The sequence below is a fragment of the Pelobates fuscus genome, chromosome 5 (genome assembly GCF_036172605.1).
Source record: "Pelobates fuscus isolate aPelFus1 chromosome 5, aPelFus1.pri, whole genome shotgun sequence".
Classification (NCBI taxonomy): domain Eukaryota; kingdom Metazoa; phylum Chordata; class Amphibia; order Anura; family Pelobatidae; genus Pelobates; species Pelobates fuscus.
Window position 1 is genome coordinate 352,519,771 of NC_086321.1, and position 21,663 is coordinate 352,541,433.

The 21,663-nt window shown below is 38.8% G+C and overlaps 1 protein-coding gene across 1 annotated transcript in view; it reads right to left on the bottom strand.

Annotated features, from left to right (window-relative positions):
- Positions 1 to 19,617, bottom strand: part of ATCAY (ATCAY kinesin light chain interacting caytaxin) — a 35,657-nt gene extending 16,040 nt beyond the window's left edge. Inside the window, exons 1-6 of the mRNA XM_063455944.1 lie at positions 19,281 to 19,617; positions 12,801 to 12,935; positions 5,637 to 5,701; positions 5,339 to 5,560; positions 3,325 to 3,510; positions 688 to 790 (exon numbers count right to left, since the gene is read on the bottom strand). Coding sequence (XP_063312014.1) covers positions 688 to 790; positions 3,325 to 3,510; positions 5,339 to 5,560; positions 5,637 to 5,701; positions 12,801 to 12,883 — 659 coding nt within the window. The 5' untranslated portion in view covers positions 12,884 to 12,935; positions 19,281 to 19,617. The remainder of the gene's footprint in view (positions 1 to 687; positions 791 to 3,324; positions 3,511 to 5,338; positions 5,561 to 5,636; positions 5,702 to 12,800; positions 12,936 to 19,280) is intronic.
- Positions 19,618 to 21,663: the final 2,046 nt, after the last annotated feature.

Consider the following 21,663-nt stretch of genomic DNA (forward strand, 5'->3'; position numbering starts at 1 on the left):
CTCCTGAATAGGAGGGGGGCTGGTAGCACAAACAATGAACAATGTTCGTATTGAACATCGCCGGGTTGGGGGAGCACACCAGTCTGCACGCAGATCTGCACACCAATAAGCTCTCCACTCTTCAACCATCGCAGCCGGAAACTTCAAAAAAGGCCGTGGTAAATTTAAAGGACAGTTCCTGCTTCACGACAGACCTAACGTTGTTTTGAAGCGTGGAGAGATTACTGGTGCGCAGATCGGCGTGCAGACTGGTGTGCTCCCCCAGCCCGGTGATGTTCGATATATGAACAGGGTTAATTGTTTGTGCTACTAGCCCCCCCCTATACAGGAGGTTTAGCTGTGGCATATTCCCTGGCAGTTCGAACTCGGGAGCTGAGGGTTGAGCTCCCTGCCCTGCTATCTCTTTCTTACCTCTACCACCGTCATCACAGGACTTGTGGACCGCAGTGATCGGTGATCCTATTGAGTTACTCCACTTGCTACATTATATAAACTGTGTATTCATTTTTTATCATAGGTGATTTACTACTGATATTTGTCTCATTATTTAGTACCTGGGAATATTTTTTGTTTGGATGCTTTTTATTTAAAATGTAGAGTGTAACATTATGATAAATGTCATGTGACATGTTAATATAGCCCCCACCACTCCATCTCTATAAATGCATAGATGTACTTCTCACTTACAGGAAGAGATTCTCCATGATATAGTTGTAATCAGGACAGTTACTATCTGGTAGACAACAAGCGGCAAATACAATGATGGCATTCAGACCTTCTCCGTAGTATCCTGTGCAAGACATAAAATGACAATTTGCAACAATTACTGGCACTGCAATTAAAAAGCAAATAATATATCAACAATTCTTATTTTTATTAGTGGACTAAATGTGCATTTAAAAAAAAAATATATATATATTTCTTTAGCATTAGATTTTTATTTTTGTGACCATGTATTTGCGCTGTATCTATGTACTACCGCAGTATTTACTGATTTACAAAGAAAATTATCACAAAAATGTTGCAATTTATTTTTATGTTCATCACTCTTCAAAATCTAAAGTCCTTCAGACCGCTTTATCTCAATTAAGTGGTCTGGGTGCAGACAGTGCTCCTGTAATTTTAACGCTGCAATGGAAAATACTCTGCAGTTTGGCAATGAAGGGTTAAATACACCTCTAGTGGCATTTCCTCCTTCAGATTGGAGAAGATTGCGGACGTGGTATGTTGACATCTTCGAAGGTGGAGCTAGCAGCTGTAGCTGAGAAGACTCGGTGCAGAAAACAAGCTAAGTAATCTCTTTTAAGCTTTCATTTTTAATATCATAGGGGGTAGAACAGAAAGGAACCTATAGTAAAAAATTATTGCTATGTTTCTGTTAATAGCCTTCTAGAGCCTCCTGTACGTGTATAAAGTTCAATTAGCATAGCAGGAAAATAAAACTTCTAAAGTAAGATCTGAAACCGTTCTGGGAAGCCTACATAGCAAAGAATTGAGCATTGAGACTTGTGGGGATATTTATGGGATAATAATAGTAAACAGTTGAGAATTGCCCACTATTTCAATTCTCAGATCCCAAAGATCGTTATCATGTAAGTGAAATGTATTCCATATAAATAAAAATCACAATTTGTTATAAAAATAGATACAATTTATTGTGACAAATTAAATAATAATAATATGTAACATGCGTGATAATAATCAATTAATATTTAGTATAACATGGTATGCAATACAATGGCAATACACATTCCAATGGTTAACATAGCAATTGTCAAGACAAGATTTATGATGGGCTTCACAGAGACAAAGAAAAACTTTCTTTCACGGAGCTTGCGCAAGGCCATAAAAACTTTAGCTAACAGTTAGAATAACCCTTTCAATGCTGGTTAGATCTTTCTGGACATATAAGATCTATTCTCATGTAATTTTAAATAACATAACATTTAAACCAGCTCATTATTCCTTTCCTGGAACCATCCAATAAGAGTAATCTACCATGTTCTATAAGCAGAATTTTAACTTGCCTAAACAGATATCTTATCTTATTTTAGAGCAAATCAATACACCTGGATAAATATCACGATATGCTAACATGTGATGTAATCACACTAATATATAATTATTCTTTTCCGACCTGCAGAATGGGATGCTATAACTATATATTCTTTAGTTAACTAAGATTTCTAAATATCGAAATCTGACCGTGATTTATCCAGTCATATATCATGCTATTAGAAAATGTTAATTAATTTAGATTAATTAAATGAAACCAGTATAATTACCAGTTGAGTAGACATTCTCATCAGATGAGTAGGTAGTCTCAGGAACTGAATGGATGTGTGATTGGTGTGTAAGAAATTCTGAGTGGTCTGGAGTGGATATCTGTCATGGATTTCGCTGCATGGCCGAATCTGAAACCCAAACTCCAACTCACTTCAACTCTGACTCTTTGACTTAGCCTGCTTCCGACTCTTTGACTTTTTTTTCTCTCTTCCCTTTGTCTTAACTTTTTAAAGGGAAATATTCTCTGTTCGTCACTAGGTGATAGACCAATAGAAAACTGGAGGTGTGGTTACCTTCCAGATAGCAATTTAAGTATTTGGTCTATAGAGGGCAGTCTCGTCCCACTAAACTTTCCTATCCAGGAAACAGTTAACTTTTCCTGGTGGCTATTCTGACGTTATTTAGCTTATCTTTATGGTTATCTATAACTTAAGTTTTCTGTCAGTTCAAAGAGTTTGCCTCAGTCTTAGTGTCTGCAATTTCTGTCATAATATCTAAAATGACAGTTTAAACTAAAATTGACCCCTAACTTACAATGGGATCTTGTAATATTTAGAAAGTAAAATTAAATTATTTAATCTTCTCTGTCACAAATGTCTGGGTTTAGAATTATTTCTATTCCATTAGCATCTAGACAGAGAATCCATCCCCCGTTCTCATTTCTTATCACTTGGTTTGTATATACAATGCATTCTTTAGCTCCGGCTAGGTTAGTCACAGAAAGGATAGAAATTTGTGTCTTTGTTAGCTTGAAATCCCAAATGGAGTCTGCTCTGTTCTGAGTGATTCAGGCAATATACACTTTTAATTTCTATCATAGCACAAAATGTCTGCCGATATAAATATCCTGACAGACTGCAGGGCCATGATCTATACACGAAAAACCACTCCATTAAGCTCCAGTTCTATTAGTGCTATAGTGTCCCTTTAAGCTGCTGCCAAAGGTAAATTAAAAATTTATAAGGTGTGCCTTGGAAGTTTATCGATCACTTCCAAGGACTTGGTCCTAAAAAGGTTGATAATCACTGCCCTATTCACCTCCATGTGTCACCACCTTCATATAAGGTTTTATCATCTGTAGGTCGATACGATGCTCCTGCTCTCCTATAATAACCGTTCTCCACATGCGTCCATTGGTGGGTCCGCCCTCATCGGCTCCTCCATCACCGAATAGGTCAGCGCTCTCTCCGGGCATATTCTTGGCATTCGCAACAGGTGTATCATCTAGAAAATCCCGAGGAAAATGGTAATTGCAATAAAAGAGGAGAGCTCCATACATTTATGTATATATTTTTAAATTATATTTTAGTCCGTACATTTATTTCATAATATTATATAGTAAAGAATTCATTAAAAAATCTAAAAAAATGTAAAAACTGCTCTGATTTTCTATAGACAATTTTTAAAATCTAGATATAATGTTTTCAAGAATAGCTGTGTTTTGATTTGACACAAGCACATATTTTTCAAAGGTTTTTAATAGTTGTCATACTTTTTTAAAGTAAAATAAATTATTGAACGTTCTATGAAGCAACTCACGTGAATCGCACTTATATATGAATTTATGTCTGTATAACGAAGAGCTATTTTTACGTTCAGCAGAACGCAGAGACTTGTCAGCAGTGCCACCTGGCTGTTAGATCGCCCTGGCCACTGCTAAATTCTACCAAACGATCTGCTTCAACTCTTTAAGACTAAATGTTTTCAGTATTAATGGAGAGCAAATAAATAAATTAACCCATTAAGCATGCACCGAAACAGTAAAATTAGCGCACTGCCGACTGTTAAACTACTGAAATGACAATCAAACGCGCTCCTTGTCAAAAAAGGCTAGAAGCCAACAAAATACAAAGAATTGCACTGATGCAAATGGTATTAGTCAATGGAACAAACCATTAATCACCACCAAACTATCTGCTTAAACATCTTGGTGGCCTATGGAATATTCAGATACAATATTTAAGCTCTGCTACTTCATAGTTCTTGAAATGGTTCCTGAGAAAGGTCCAGGCTGCAGATGCAGCTCATGGACAGAGTGCTCATACAAGTGACTGGCACTGTGACACTCACGCCCTGCCTGCCCCAGGTTGCTATGGAAATTCCCAAGATTCTAGTGCTAGCTAGCGAGTATAGGATCGGAGGAGTTAGTGTGCCAGCATCATGGAGGAAGTTTGCCTTGCTTTGGGTTGCGTCCCCAAGCAGGGCAAATCAAAGAAGATCGGAGGCAGAACGGAAGCAGAGGATGGCCCGGAGGTGGGCGATGAAATGGAGGAATAAATATCTATGCTTAACAATGAATACACAATGTATCCAATTTACATTGGAGCAATTTCTATTCAATTGTAATTGTATTTACTGCAGTTTCTGGGAAACTGCATTAATTGACTTGAAGTGTTAAGACTGCCTCTAGTGGCTGTCAATCGGATGGACTGCACTATGTTACAGGGGTCACAATGTAAGGTGAAGGCAAAAAAATATTTATTGGAGATTGAAAAGGACACAAAAATAAACAAATTCCGGCCTAGAAGCTTTAGTCATGTATGATACATGACTAAGGCCTCTAGGCCGAAACACATCTTTTTTTTTGTCCTTTTTGATTCCCAATAAATATTTTTTTTGCCTTCACCCTACATTGTGATGCCTGTGGAACTGTATTTCTTGTTGTTCCTCCGTTCCACAGAGCTCCCACGTAAACTTGCTTGTGTGCACCACTCCTTTATGCACTATGTCAATGTGCATTTTAAGGAAAGGGGAAGAGTCAAATCTGTTTATTACAATGCTGCACGTAAACCATATAAAGTCATTATCACATTCTCTCCATATTTATTAATTAGTGATACTTGAGAATGATACATGGCTATTTACTACTCTGTATAGAGAGTTTTTACAAAGCCAAGACCTCGACATTTAAGGTTAGAATGAATGTAAAGGTCATCTGATTGACAGACAATAGAAGGATTCACATTTTTTTTAGTTCCACCACTGTGATGTATGAAAAATTCTAGAGGTCTTCACAACAATTGAGACTTTGTCAAGAAAGATAAACACTCACCTTCCCATTCCAACTCATTTCCGTTTCCCACAAACTCCAAAGAATCTGTTTCATCGGGAGTCTCAATGTCATCTACATTTATATCTAGATCATCTGGTGTGTCCAGGAAATCGTCAGAAAACACGGAGCCCTCACTTTGGTCAAGGGAAATATTGATCTCTGGAGCCACAAGAGTCTTTCGTTTGCGATGGGATCCATTTATGTTTAGCGTACTCGGAGGAGCTGAGCAAAATATACATACATGAATATGAGGCTGTCATCACCATGTGTGATCTCAAGATGCGGTGGTGGTACTTACAAGAGGTGATGTCATCTTCTGTAGGGCTGCCAAGTGTGTCCATTCCTGTATCTTCAGGAAGAGGCCTGTTTAGCAGCAGAGTCATTTATAGTTACAAAGAAATGCAAATATAAAATATTAATTAGTATTTGATATTTGTTGTAGTTAGAAAGACTGTGTTTCATTTAAAACATTTGTGTCACAAGAAAAAAAATCTTGAAATAGTCAATTGAGCATATACAACTTTATATTTATTGTGTTAACCTTTCTAATACTATGAATGTTTTAAGACAATTTTTATAGTAAATCTCATGCTGTTTTAGAAGCTTGTGATGCAATAGCTCTTTAGCGCAATAATGTAAATCAGTAAGTGAAGTATTAACTTTTTCCTCTGCCATAAACCTGATCAATAGGATGTGCACCTCCCACCAAATGCACACATTTTCACGCAAGATTAAATTACATTGAAATGTTTCCCAATCTATTACAACCAGTTAATAACCCCCTATCACTATGCTCTGACAGTTAAAGGGACTCTCCAGTGCCAGGAAAACATATTCGTTTTCCTGGCACTGCAGAATCCTACAGTGCCCCTCTCCCTCCCACCCCCCATCCATGTTGCTGAAGGGGTTAAAATCCCTTCAGCGACTTACCTGAATCCAGCGCCGATGTCTGATAGACAGCCACTAGAGGAGGACTTAACACTGCAAGGTAATTATTGCAGATTATAAAAACTGCAATAATTACACTTGCAGGGCTAAGGGTGATGGGAGTTGGCACCCAGCCCACTCCAATGGGCAGAAGTGGTCTGGGTGCCTGGAGTGTTCCTTTAATATCATGAAACTGAGCCCACAGACTGCTAATATATACAAACAAACAAACACACACATAAACATTCAGACCATTTTACAAGCATCTTTACAATTTGAATTGTTTAGTTCAAGCCTAACCAAATACATTAACCCCTTAAGGACCAAACTTCTGGAATAAAAGGGAATCATGACATGTCACACATGTCATGTGTCCTTAAGGGGTTAAAGAAACACTCCACTGCCCCCCAATAAATAAATAAAAAAAATCTATTTTTTTGTAGATATACTACCAATGAATACAGGCATGTATTCAATTATGCAATTTTAATTTGGGTATAGCTAAAAACAGCCTGTAGAAGTTGCAGATATCTTGTCTGCAGCCTTTGCAAGTCCTCCCCTTCTTCCTCAGCTCAGACTTTCTGTGGCTGTCCAATCACAGACTTCCCAATGCAGCTTAATGTGAAGTATTTGCAATGCAGGTGCTCTAGCAATTGCTGACTCTTGAGTTTAGCTCCACTGAGCTAACCAAACCAGGAAGTAACAGGACCTGTTGCCCGATTGACAGCCAGGGTTGGTGTATCAAGATTCCTTTATAAATTCCCATTTCTTTTGAAATCGGACACACTCTTAAAACATTAAGCACTTATGCAAGCTAAAGTGCTTTAGGGGTTTAAAATGTTCCTTTAATAAATGTTACATAATAAGCAGAAAATGGTTCTAAATTACAGCCCCTATGAGAGGTAGAAAAGAGTGCATTTCTTGAAAATACAGTATTATTTAAATATATCCAAATGATCTTGGTCAATTCAAATAACAAAGTTCCCGATTCAACAATTAAAGTGTCAGCTCCTGAGTTGGAACAAGGTCATAATAATTCAGCCATATAATTATGCCTAAAGATTCCCTATTAATCTTTTAACGGATTATAACAAATTTGTAGCTGACCTGTTTTGAAGCATGATACTATTTTCAGAAGCCTTTGCACTCTATAATAATGGGCTTAAAATTAGACTTGATATGCCAACAGAAATGCTGAGTTTATTTTAACGTTTTCTGTTTCCGCTAGCAAAAAAAGACAAAGGTGGCATTTTTATAATTAAATCCCTCAAAACAGACCCAGACCTTCTAAAATCTCACTGTGATGACAAACTGATGTGTTTTTTCCCACAATGCATTTGAATCTTTTTTTGGCAAATAGCCTCTAAACAAACAGATGCGTCTGTATCTCCTCGCCACAGCATCATTACAGACATGACGAGAGATGCACACAGCCACACACACAGGAGATCTGTCAGCTCCTCCTTCCTAATTCACAGCACAGTCCTGGTCACAAATCACAAAGAGCTATATTTATACATTACTGAAACAGAAAGCACAGTCCGCAGTGCATTCATTAGCACGCCATTCTTGTCAACAGATCTACTATAGAAATTATTCATTCATACGCATTTTTTTTTGTCTCACCCACTGCAGAAGAGAAACTGTTCCACAAAATGCATAAGAGCTGTATTTCGATGTCTTCTTATTATTATTTGTATTTTATATCTAAATGTCATATAATATTAAGATCAACGTGTTATATTATAAATTCGAAAGTGATGCATCTCTCATGGACTCTTTCTGGAGAAGTCTGATTGAAACATAAGTTGCTTGTGGACAGAACACGCAGGCATACGCCATATATAATAAAAATATTCCCCTTTGCACGGGTTGGAGGGCAGAGAGTCCTATTATCTTGGCTCTTTGCATTCCGTTGTTTATGACTAAATCATTAAGCAAATTCTGCAGTTAAAAGCTCTCATCCGCTGGCGAATAGACCAAGAGGACCTTCCTCTGCCAAATTCAGAAGAAGGACCAAAATTGGCACAGCAATTTCACTGTAAAAGTTATGCTTCGTGCCATTTGTGGAAGCAATAATGAAAACGATAACTTGCAATAATGTAAACATCTTCTAAACAGCACCTAATCTTGGGATATAATAAAACAAACTCCTCCTTAACCCATTAAAGACACAACTTCTTGAATAAAAGGGAATCATGACGGAATATTTCCGTCATCTGTCCTTAAGGGGTTAACATGCATTCTAGATTATCCTATGCACACAAGTACACACAACTGCACCTTCACAGACACACACTCACAGACACACTCATTGACATGCATACATGTAAGACATGCAACTTCTCCAAAACTGATATGCTGGGAGAGGAGCTGGAGCTGGGAGACTGCATTGCTCTATCTCTGTCTCTTCAGATTCTCTTGATTTATATAAATATTGGTAAAGCGTGTAATTTAATGGTGGCAGTGATGGAGTGTGCAATAAAGCAGCACTGTCGCCTCCCCCTGCAAAATGAGGATTTCTTAAAGATAAAATCTTTTACAGCAGTAATGCCACCGGCTCCTGACGCTGAAGTACCAATTGCTGAAGAGGACTGGCCTGGAAGAAGATGGTTGCACCCACAAAGGACAGATTCAGCTCATTTGAACTCACCTTTGCCTATTGCAATTTTGCCTATTGCAATTTTACAGCTGGGGATCTTTGCAAATTATGCAAAGTTTCCAGACGAAGACGGTGACAGAGTCACTTTATAAATGCTGCCTGGGAATGCAAGTCTAACTAATCTCAGGTTGGCTGGATCATGCATGTTAAGACATTGCCCTGAGATTAAAGGCTGCATGTATAATGTCACCTTCCTTGATTTTTGAAAACATACATATATATCTCTCTAAACCTGCCCTAATATCAACTTATGTTTAAGCATCGCTGCCCTTTTAATGCTTAATGGTGATTGCATTCATTGGTTTTCTAAATTGTAAAAGCCTGACTGCAGACTATAACTTAATATGTAGTGAACACTTTAACAGCATTATAATAGCAACACTGACAACAGTAAGTCATTTATACAACACCTTTATTCTTAGCTTTTTATGTTTATAATTCTAAACATTCAAGAAACATCCCAAAAAATGCCACTGACAGAGATATAAGCCACAACCAACATTATTAAAGGATCACTATAGGGTCAGGAACACAAACATGTGTTCCTGACCCTATAGTGTTTAACCCACCATTTGGTGGCTTGCCCACCTTAGCCCCCTTATAAAAGTTTAAGACTTACCTTATTTCCAGCCCTGCGTGGATGCGCCGGCGCTTGCTCTGCCCCTTTGTGACTTAATCAAAATGGCCGATTTTGAGCCAAGCCAATGCTTTCCCGTAGGAAAAGCATTGGATTGGCTAAAATCATCCCAGGGGCGGAGCCAAATGCCGTTTTGGCCAATCAGGAACTCCTCATAGAGATGCATTGAATTAATGCATCTCTATGAGGAAACTTCAACGTCTCCATGCACAGCGTGGGGAGGCTGAGCGGCAGGGCTGCTTACTGTGCAGCACTGAGCCAAGAAGCACCTCCAGTGGCCATCTGAGGAGTGGCCACTTGGAGGTGTCCCTAGGGGCAATGTAAACACTGCTTTTTCTCTGAAAAGGCAGCGTTTACATTAAAATGCTTTAAGGGAGCTATTATACTAACCAGAACAACTACATTAATTTTGGGGTGTTGTACCGCTGTGCTGCTTTAGTTTCCTGGTGCCCATCATCTGGAGACACCAAGAAACTGTTCCTGGGCAGTACAGTGTGAGCGTGCACTAGAACCATGCATGGAGTGCTTTAGCAGCGCTTCCTACATGGTATGTTGGTTGGGGTCTTGTCAAGCTGCCTGTGAAGTGGCGGTCTCGCCCCCTTTTGGACAAAACCACAGACAAGAACTTCTAAAGTAAGTTAACATTTGATTGAAACCATTTTTTTTTATGCAGGCTTTGTAAGTCACAGCCAGGGGATGTGTGGCTAGGGCTGCATGGGCAGACACAAAAGTGATTAACTCCTTTAAATGGCAGAGAATTGAGAACTGAAACGTCAATTGCATGCTCTATATACCCAAATGCTTCATTAAGCTACTGTTGTTTTAGTGACTATAGAGTCCCTTTAATGTAACCTCTGCTTGCTTCACAATGAAGGCAATCACTACTGTGCAGTCAAAGTCACTAATGAGTTTAATATAAACGGTTAGAATCCAAATCAGTTCACAAGTGCATTCCAACATTCCAACATGTGGACTCTATTATCCCCTGAACATTGAATTGCAGTAAATTGACAATCAAACTACTACAAAATAAAACAGACAATCTGTATAGAAGAAAGACAGAATATTTCCAATTTTTTAACCTAAATGTAGCGATTTTTAATTCACTACAGTTTGGTGCTCAGGTACTTAATAAACACCTTAGCACAAACCTACTGATATGAAATTCCTACTCAATTCTAGGCAATAACAATAATGTCAAAATATATTATTTTTGGCAAGAATTCTCTGTTCTATGTTATGTATAATAAGCTTACATGAACTGAGTGGTGATTTTATTTTTTGTACCCTACCTCCCCCTTTTCTTTCTGTACCCCCATTATATATATATATATTTGTTTATTTTTTTTAATTAAAACTTCTCAATAAACATTAGATTTTTTTTTTTATTATTTTATGTCTTATATATCTTGAACAGCATACAATGATTGTATTGTTGAAATAGCTTCCACTGTTTGGTATATCCCCTTTGCTCTATCCGTATGAGATGAACCCACATCCCTTCTCTGCAGATGGAGGCTCACAGCTGCACGTTTGTGAATCCAAACTATGAATGAACAGGGGACCATCTCATAGACTCTTTTCCTTACTTAGACACAGGCTTATTCTGTGACAGAGAGCACAACAGTTTCACTGCAGCTGTGGAGCCGAGCCTGTGAAAAATGTAATTTTTTTTACAGTAATGCAATTCCACTAGAGCAATGCAACTCAAAGTCTCGAGTCTTGTATTTGTTAAACATGATTTTAATGAGGGTTACTTTTGCACAAATGTCTATCAGATCAGACGTGTAAAAATACACATATTTGGGTCTGAAAACAACAGGGCTTTGCACTAAAGTAAGAATTGCCAGGGAATTAAAGTGCGTTCAAAGTGAATTTCAAATTTAAGGTCAAAATTGCCAAACTGCAAGAATTGTTCAAGTCACCCATGTTTCCAGATCATCTGCTTTGGCGTTAAATTTAAAATATACTTTGAATGTACTTTGAATTCCCAACAATTCTTGCTTTAGTAGGTATCCCTGATAACCTGAAAAGGAAAATAGCACTAAAAGAGTAGGGGGAATGGAAGGAATGGATTTAGGAAGAAAAGAGGAGAATAAGCCAGTAGTTAGAGATTAAAGCATGCCTCCCAACTGTCCCGTCTTCAGAGGGACAGTCCTGATTTTGGAGTGTTGTACCGCTGTCCCGCTTTAGTTTCCTGGTGCCATGCATCTGGAGACACCAGGAAACTGTTCCGGGCAGTACAGTGTGAGCGGGCACTAGAACCATGCATGGAGTGCTTTAGCAGCACTTCCTGCATGGTATGTTGGCTGGGGTCCGGCCAATCTGCCTGTTAAGTGATGGTCTCGCTCCCTTTTGGACAAAAGCGTTCGGGGGCCATGCACATTAGGGCATCACTAGTGACAAGACTTGCGCCCCTAGCTCCATGCCACCTAAGGACTCCGCCCACCCATCCTGACCTCCAGAGGACGAATGTTGGGAGGTATGTTATATGGCAAAAAGAAAATTGTCAGAATACAAAATTTCTCATACCACTGATACAGCACACAACCATATTTAATATACTTTCCAGGAGTATGTACAAGTTATATGCTGCCTAAGGTAATTAAACAAGTCAGATCTAATGGCATACCATCCACGTGTAAGGTATTTTAAGACGTCTGCTCAGCACTTTTCCAGTACCATTGCCAGCATGTAGAAATTACTAGACTAGTGCATAAATTAATTTGAGATGGTTCAATCAAATCAAATATTTTTAAGTCAACAACCGAACAAAACAATCCAACTGGGGTTTACCTATGGAGTCTTATTCATTAAATAAGACTCCACCGGTAAATTCAGGACAGTTCAATTCATTCTGATGTGGGTCAAGAGGACTTGCTGACAAATCGTCACCAAATGTTTTTTGCACAAGTCTAGAGATAACCTGATTTAAGGGAAATGGCCAAGGGTATGTGCCCAGGGTGGCAAACATTTGTGCACCAGCGCCTCGACTTAATAAATGACTCAATACTGCTAGAAAACTTCCCAAGTGATTTATCATTAAAGTCTATGGGAATTTTTGTAGGTACGTTGTTTGGAAATCTTTCTAACAGTATTAAGACATTTTGAAAGTGTATTAAATGGAGGCCTCAGCTAGTATTGCAAAAATAATTATTTTGTTTCATTTTGATTTACCTTTTGATATTTGTAGTTATGCTGCTCGGCTGAGTATACTGTATTAAATGAGAGCATACCTAGGGAAGTCTTCATCTTGCCATTCCTCCTTCACCTCCACATCCACATTCTCCATGCGGAGAGTGGCTTCAGTAGTTCCCATTGTCCTATGTAGGTGGTGGTCGGAAGATTTCAAATTTGGAAGATGAGATTTCCTGGGAAAGAACACATTGATACCTTAACATTCTATGACAGTTTATGGGACTCGTGGCTAGTCCTTTTATAAATCAAACCAGCAATGTATTCTGTATACAGCTCTTCATATTGGCTGTGGCATACACAAGTTCAGAGATCATTATGTGAATACAAATGACTTTATTGTATGGCACATATCCCATCTTCCATCCTACAACACAATCCATGTTCACTCTCCCACCATCCTTGTTCCTTGGTGTCTCTCATCTGAGGACAACTAAGAATTCTCCTCAGTAAGCGAAGTTTGAAAGCATAATTAAATGTGCTTGTGCTGGACTAAGTGTACTCCGGACATTGAGTCCATGAGCAAAGTGTAGGTGTGAATGTCAGTACACACAGAGTGCCTGGTGTGCATTCATGCAAGGTTGATAATGAGTGTTTTCCTAGATTTGTCTTCCAAATCCACATTGTGGCTACCCTTTTTTGCCCTAATACAGCTTGAACAATAATATGGCTTAAAGGGCAGACTGAGCACAATGACAATTTATGGTTTATGACCAAAAAATGGGCACCTATATGAGCTTGTTGGACATCTTATTCTGAAACCATGGCCATTAACATGGAGTTGCCTCCACTGCTCCCACAAAATCTTGGATCGTATGTGTGTGTATTTGTGCCCATTCAACCAAAAAAGCATTTGTGAGGTCCAGGCACTGATGTTGGATGAGAAGGTCTGTCTCACAATCAGGATTGCAATTCATCCCAAAGGTGTTCAGTGGAACTGAGGTCAGGCCCACTCACGTTTCTTCACACCAAACTTGTCAAGTCTCCCTAAACTTCCACAGGCTAGTCAGACACCCAGCACATGTGACTTTGGCAGCCCGGAACTAATTTCCAAATGTCAATTCTGTGCAAAATATGTCCATTGTCAGTGTGCATGCTGGCAGAGTCTGCAAGGGGAACTCTTTTTCTCCTCTTCATCCCTCCTTCACAGAGTGGAGCCCTCCACACCTCCTCAAACCCTCAATAGTGCTTGTTTTGTTTTTATGTTAATTACATTTCCCACCTTTCCTCCCTTCAAATCTCCCTCCGCACTCACTTCCTACCTCCCCTTGCCGGCTCAGATTGCATGTTTTGAACCTGAAAAACAGACCTTGCTAAGGTTGGATGGAGGTGTGGGCGGAAGCGCTTGGAGTTTTGCCGGTACTGGATTCAAGATAAGTAAATAAACTTATTTTTCCAGGTTTATTGCAGAATGTAGGGGCTGACCTAATTAATAGTTCCAATAGGGTTTTACAAAGAGACACGCACCCCCCAAGCCCTTTAAGCTTTGACTGTATAATTCTGTTTCTGGCATGTGTTCAAATGAATTATGATTAAAGAGATTAACCCAAATACAAATTTACGGAAAATCAATAAAAAAAAAACAGCAAAATGACATTGAAGGCTATATAAAAGTATGTATTTCTAATCTTCGTCTTTCTTGGAAGGTCATTCCCTCAAATCCAAAGTAATGAATTCAGTTACAAAAGTGAACTTAACAAAACTATTTAATTCAGCTATCCACTAACCTAACCCCTTACACCAACAACATCACTTTCTTTAAATTTCCAAATATTTTTTTTAAATATGAGACGCATAGTTAAGACTTTGTATTGGCTGTTGTCCAGGGATACCTAAAATCTAATTTGATTTACATGTATATTTGTCTAATTATTCATTTATTTAATCATCCTTTAAGAAATATTGGGGAAACAGAAAGTATTAAAATTATATGAATTTATTTATTTTACGATATTACTGATGGGGTGTGAAATTTTAGCATTGACGCAGAAATATTTTGTAGCATATGATTACAATTATTTATATAGATACACTAGATGCTACAAATACAATGGTCAATGGTCATATACCTTGAGTTTTTGGAATCTTAAAGGACAATTACGGCACCTTAACCACTACATCTGAATGTAGTGGTTCTGATGCACAGGTACAGCCTGTCCCTTTACTTGGACAATATAACATATTAATCTGGGAATATTTGCAATGTTTATATTTGTCCAAGAACATGCCTCCAGTTGCTTCAAACAGGAAATATTGTACTTCTATGGACAGGAGCACCACTGATGGGCTAAGAGCATCAGCTGATGTTCTAAGCCAGGTGCAAGGCCACCTTAAGCACTCCAGATGTTGTGGACCACATTTGCCCTGAAGCTTTGCCAGCATTATGGCTGAAGAGCATTAAGGGGAGATGTAGTCTTCAGCATCTGTAGTGTCAAAAGTAACCTTGCTTAAGCCAGTCAGTAGCTCGCCATCAATAAACATGGTTTGAGAAAAATATGTACTTTTCTCAAGCTGTTTTGTGGATGGGGAGCTACTGATTGGCTTAGCATCAGAGTTCAAATATGAAAGTTCCATGATGAAAGTGCTTCAGTAGGATGATTCAGGTCCAGGGATATTGATTGGAAGAGATAGCTGCTAATCATGAATTAATATCACAATTCACCAATGGTGGAGGCACAATACCACTCCCATATTATTTTTTAAAAACAACTTGTGCAAAGATGGAGTGAGCCATGTGCTCCATTGGCTTAGTAGATACTAAAATGTCAGGTTTGTACTCCCAGGGTGGTTTTATTACATGGTTTGAAACTAACCACTTTTGAAACTAACAAAAACGTGAGTAACAATAGCTTAATTTTCTCTATAATGGTGGATGATAAGGGCCTAGTACTGTGGTCTTGGTGGTCTTGGCCTATATACTGTAGGGGTGTAGATTTAGTGAGATTGTGTTTAATTTTCTATCTTCCAGCTCACATAGAGAGCCCAATCCATGGCTGTGAACATCCATGGTCACCAGACATGACATTCAGTGGACACAGTTCCAATCACAAAAATGTGACCAGCTAAGTACGTAAACTGCTGTAAGCTGTGAGAACCCTGATGATTTATAAGGCTATGTGTATGAAAATATGCTTTGTTTAGATCTATGGCCATCCAGTTGCCAGACTGACTACTGACACTAGTGAAGCAACACGCTCAATATACATAAACAAACAATGGAAATAAGACAAAGAACTATAAGGAATCATATTGGAATGGCAAACACAAGAACCATTGACCAGATTTGATCCTCTAGACTTCTGTATCAATTCTTTAGGAACTGATTGTAGCAAAAACATGTAACTACTGAGATCTGAATGCCAGGGTGGTACTTAGTACCTGGCTTAACTGATTCAGCAGAGATGCCAGAGACACCCGAGGGACTATGGTTCCAGTCGTCCTCTACTCATTAAAAAGAGGGAGAGTGCTGAGAATTTCCCCTCTCGTTTCTATATGTAAGGCAAAAGGTGGGAAAAAAAGACATGCAGGCAACACAAGAGAGACATTGATTAAGTTAGAAATAGTCTGTGATGGAGAGGTGCCATAACTCAAAGGCCAAGAGAGAAACCCAGAGAGATTAGATGGAAAAATATAACAGAAAAGACAAAGAGGAAGACAGAGGAATGCAGAAAATGACCAAGACATATTATGGAACACAGGCTGTGAAAATATAATCTCCTTGTCTCAGTCTCTGTTCCTTCATATTGTTGTCTCGCACTCTCTGTGGGTCTTTTTTTCCACTTAATCTCTCTCAGTATTCGCTAAAATCCTAGCACTGCAATGTATGTAAGTGTGACTGGAGGGAATAGGATGAATTGGGAAAAATGTAGCAACGCTCAGGAAAAACAACTCATTAAAGATTCATGCGCTGCCCTTTCTGGGGACTTGGTATGTGGTGTACCTAGAATTGGGTGCAGAAGAACCAAAGCAGGGCAGAGGGACATAAACTTTCAAATCAGGACTGCCCCGCTAAACGAGGTCTAGGTAGGAGGTATGTGTCTCGCAGGCTTATTCACCAAAGTGCGAATAATCAGGCATTCACAGTGAATTTCACATTCTAGCCGTAAATATCTAAAAGGGGAAAACAAAATCCACTTTAGCTATGAATAGAAGTCAGCTATTTTTTCTAGAATTTGAAATTCACTTTGAAGTCACACTTAGTCATACTTTATTCAGTTTACCTCTGCTTTTTTCTGCTTCTGTCTCTTGTTGATCTCAGCCAATCTAGTTAATATCTTCCTCAAATCCCCCTGTCTCTCTTTTCTATCCTACTGTCTCCATATTGTTAGTGTGTCTGAGTGTATAACTGAGCTCCACAGCAATAATACTCACAGTAAATGTGCCTTTAAACTACAATAAATGTTTTTAGAATGAATCAGTGTTAAAAAGGTACATTGTTCTTATTCTAAATTACATTTAAGTTGCAGACTTTGTTATTAATAAGTCACCTAATATGTCTCAGAAGAGCCCCGACCCTTGCGACACTCCCAGTCACACCTCTAAAATTAAAGCGTCCCTTTTTGTCCATTTAAAATATTGGGAGGTTTGCGAAGTTTTCCTATAGTAAATCATAGGAAGGCTATTGCGCATGCACAGCAGAATGTGGCACAGCGTCAATCAGCATCTCCTCATAGACATAAATTTAATCCATGCTTCTCTATAGGGTGCGCTCAGCGTCTCCATGCAGAGCTTGGAGCAGCTGAGCGTAGGCCCCGATGGAAGTAGGAAGTCCCTCTAGTGTGAGCGACAACCACCAGAGGTGTTACTATGCAGCAATGTAAACACTGCAAAGGTAGTGTTTACATTGCTGATCTTGCTGGGAAATGGTACAGAACTACTACTATAACGGAACACTACAGTCACCCAGACCACTTAATCTCAATGATGAACTCAGCCAATGAGGCAGGACCAGTCACAGACAGAGCAACATGGCGTGGGAAACAAGGTAACTCTTCCTGGAGGGGGGTATGGTCACCTAAATAGTGACCAGGGCACCTAAATAGTGACCAGGGCACTGTAGCTAGGAATACACACCTGTATTCCTAACACTATTATGTTCCATTAAGTTGTAAGGATTCTGGAGACAATATTGCCCCTTTTAAATCTGAAATTCCGTTTGAATTTTTATTTTAAGAAATAATCTCCTCTGTGTTTTGTTCCATCTTCCCTCTATGCTTCTATCGATATATCTTTAGGTTTGTTCAACATTGTATATGTGGTATTGAATATGGTTCTAAAAAAACAATTCAAGACTCTTTCAGAGAGACAAGATTGAAAAAGAATGAGTCAGACCTAAAGAAAACTGTGACAAGCTATGACAAAATAAAAACAGTGAGAAACCAACAGAGTTAAGAAGTGTGAGAGAGAGCTCCAAGCAGAATACTGAAAGGACATATGGAACTAGACAGACAGACATACAGACTGACAGACTGACAGACGGACGGACAGACAGACAGATAGATAAATAGGCAGACAGACAGACAGATAGATAGATAGATAGATAGATAGATAGATGCATAGACGGACGGATTTACGGACGGACGGACAGACGGATGGACAGACAGACAGACGGATGGTAGGGCAGACAGAAGAATAGATGAATAGACAGACAGACAGTTAGGCATAGTGCCATATAGCACATATATATAGTATGACGATTAGAACAAAGAGAGTGAATTTCCCTCTGAGTAAAATGTTTAGATTTATAACCTTAATGGATATAAAAGAAAACAAAATGCCCCCATTTAATAGAGGCAAGCCTGTAAATATGGAAACACAAGGTAGGTCCCAGTTATAAACTAATAAAATGTGTTTTCTTCCATTAACCGCTGTCATACAGAGACAGGAAATGTATATTTTATAAGAGTGTTTTATTCTATGTATTTAAAATGTAAACTCATTTCTATTTTACAAGAATTATTGTTCGTTTATTGACACAGTGCCAAAGTTTCTGCAGTATGGGTAAACAAACCGTGGGTGACAACATTCAATTTTGGGCTGACAGGAATGAGGTGTCAAGGTCCAGGTATATCTGTTTAATGTAATGTGTGTGGGAGTACAAATATATACAATATATTCACAGTACACACACAGGAGAACATTTAGCATGCCATGAATTAAAACAAATGGCTTACATAGAGTTTGGTGTCTGTATTCTGCAATTACATCTTTTTTTAACATTTTAACCTGTTATTATTTTCACATTTCACATTTATGACTAATTATATAGATATGCAGAGAAATCAGTAGTAAAACAACCCCCAATCATTAGACAAATCATATTAAGGCAAATTGATAAAACATTTTTAAAAACATCACAGGAAGAAATAGCTAAAATATGATATTTTTAAAAATGGAAAATAAATGCCATTTTAAGTAGTGCCTACTTTTACATAACCCAAGGCCCGGGGTATGTCACATTACATATATATATATAATTACCATTTATTTATTGACAGGATCACTGTTAGCAATGTACCTACCTACTCCACACAGATTTTAGCAGGCTGGATTGGCAAAAATAAAAACCTCACGTTGAGATCATGCAGGTAAGTCTTGCAGCTCTGTCCAAATCAGACAGGTGAGCCTCTCCATCAGCATTTCATTTAAACCATAGGAAGCCCCAGACAGCCAGCACACAATGACAAGCCACCAGAGATGCAATGACCCCTCATCCCTTGGTCTGATTGATCAACCTCAAAACAGAAAAAAAAAAAAAATCAGTCTTCCTCCGAGCATTGGTACCCAGTGCTATTAGATGAGTGCTGCTACAATGTTACCAGCTGATGCATCATCTATTGTGAATGTGCAATGGAGGATACAGGAAGACGTAGAGAGGAAGGAGGGAGGGAGGGAGAGAGAGAGATTCTACACCAGGGTTCCATCCGTCCCTTCTCAGTTCTAGCTCATCGCTGATTGGTCGAGACCTGGCAGCATCCTGGCACGCTGGACAGCTCCAGAGAAGCAGCCTTTTAAACAGCACATTGCTGGGTTAACCCCTTGCCTGCTGGAGCTGGTCGAATAGCATGTGTGTCATGCATAATAATAATAATAATAATAATAATAAATAATAATAATTATAATAGGTGGATAATATGAAAATGAGAATTTAGAGTTTATTTCAGTTAATTCAATTATGGTCCAGGGCCAGGGATAGGCAACCTTCGGCACTCCAGATGTTGTGGACTACATCCCCCATAATGCTCTTACACCCATAATGCTGGCAAAGCATCATGGGAGGTGTAGTCCAAAACACCTGCAGTGCCAAAGGTTGCCTATGCCTGGTCCAGGCAGTGAGCTAGTTTGCAGAGACCCCCCACCATTATTATTCTAAATACCGACAATGTGTAGTATCAGTGACACATTGATTTTATAGTATCAGTTAAGGTATTCATTCATTGGGCCCATTTCAGTGGATGTAAATAACCTACAAATATGTTTATGGTATGTGCCCATGATATACAAACACACTTACACTTGACTAGAGAGAATATTTTTTTTTGCCACGTAGCCAATAATATTTCTTCTTAACTCAGGTTACATTAGAAGACGGGTTTATTCACTAAAAACCAAACTGTGGTGAATTAAAAATGAAATGTCAAAATGTTGGTTGAAATAGTGAAATAATTCTCATTTTTTTCTTCTGTTTTTCTGAATGTTGCCAATTGTGCTTAAACTTAAACTGTACTTATAATTTGGATGAAAGTTGGTTCTAAAACACAAGAGGAAGTTAAATGTGTCAGGAGGAAGAAGAGGTATGACACGTGTATCTGGTTAAACTTGTAAAACCAAAAGGAAGTTTGTGGGAAAGCTGTTGAGTTTAAAGGTGTTCATGTGAAATATATTATGGAATCACTAATAATAGTTCATCTTTAACATGTAGACGTTTTCCCAGGCTTATAGTTGGATATGTGTAATGTCTTGTCCTAGTGTCATTGAAAATGGGGTGAGTCACAGAGCATCGGATCAGCAGCAGCAATTCATTTGGTCTGCTCCATGCCCTCCATCACCAACATTCACCTGGACTCCATCGAACCACCAGGAAACTTATTTTTGTCCCCTTCTTGCCCAGAAGGCAAGGGGAAGGGGAAGGGTCAAATTCTATATACAGGTGCAAGAAAAAGTATGTGAACCCTTTGGAATGTATGGATTTCTGCACAAATTGGTCATAAAATGAGATGTCAGCCAACTGGAGTCCAATCAATGAGATGACATTGGAGGAGTTGGTTACAGTTCCCCTGCCCTATAAAAAACACACACCAGTTCTGGGTTTGCTTTTCACAAGAAGCATTTCCTGATGTGAATGATGCCTCGCACAAAAGAGCTCTCAGAAGACCTACGATTAAGAATTGTTGACTTGCATAAAGCTGGAAAGGGTTAAAAAAGTATCTCCAAAAGCCTTGCTGTTCATCAGTCCACGGTAAGACAAATTGTCTATAAATGGAGAAAGTTCAGCACTGCTGCTACTCTCCCTAGGAGTGGCCGTCCTGTAAAGATGACTGCAAGAGCACAGCGCAGACTGCTCAATGAGGTGAAGAAGAATCCTAGAGTGTCAGCTAAAGACTTACAAAAGTCACTGGCAAATGCTAACATCCCTGTTAGCGAATCTACAATACGTAAAACACTAAACAAGAATGGATTTCATGGGAGGATACCACAGAGGAAGCCACTGCTGTCCAAACAAAACATTGCTGCACGTTTACAGTTTGCACAAGAGCACCTGGATGTTCCACAGCAGTACTGGCAAAATATTCTGTGGACAGATGAAACCAAAGTTGAGTTGTTTGGAAGAAACACACAACACTATGTGTGGCGGAAAAGAGGCACATCACACCAACATCAAAACCTCATCCCAACTGTGAAGTA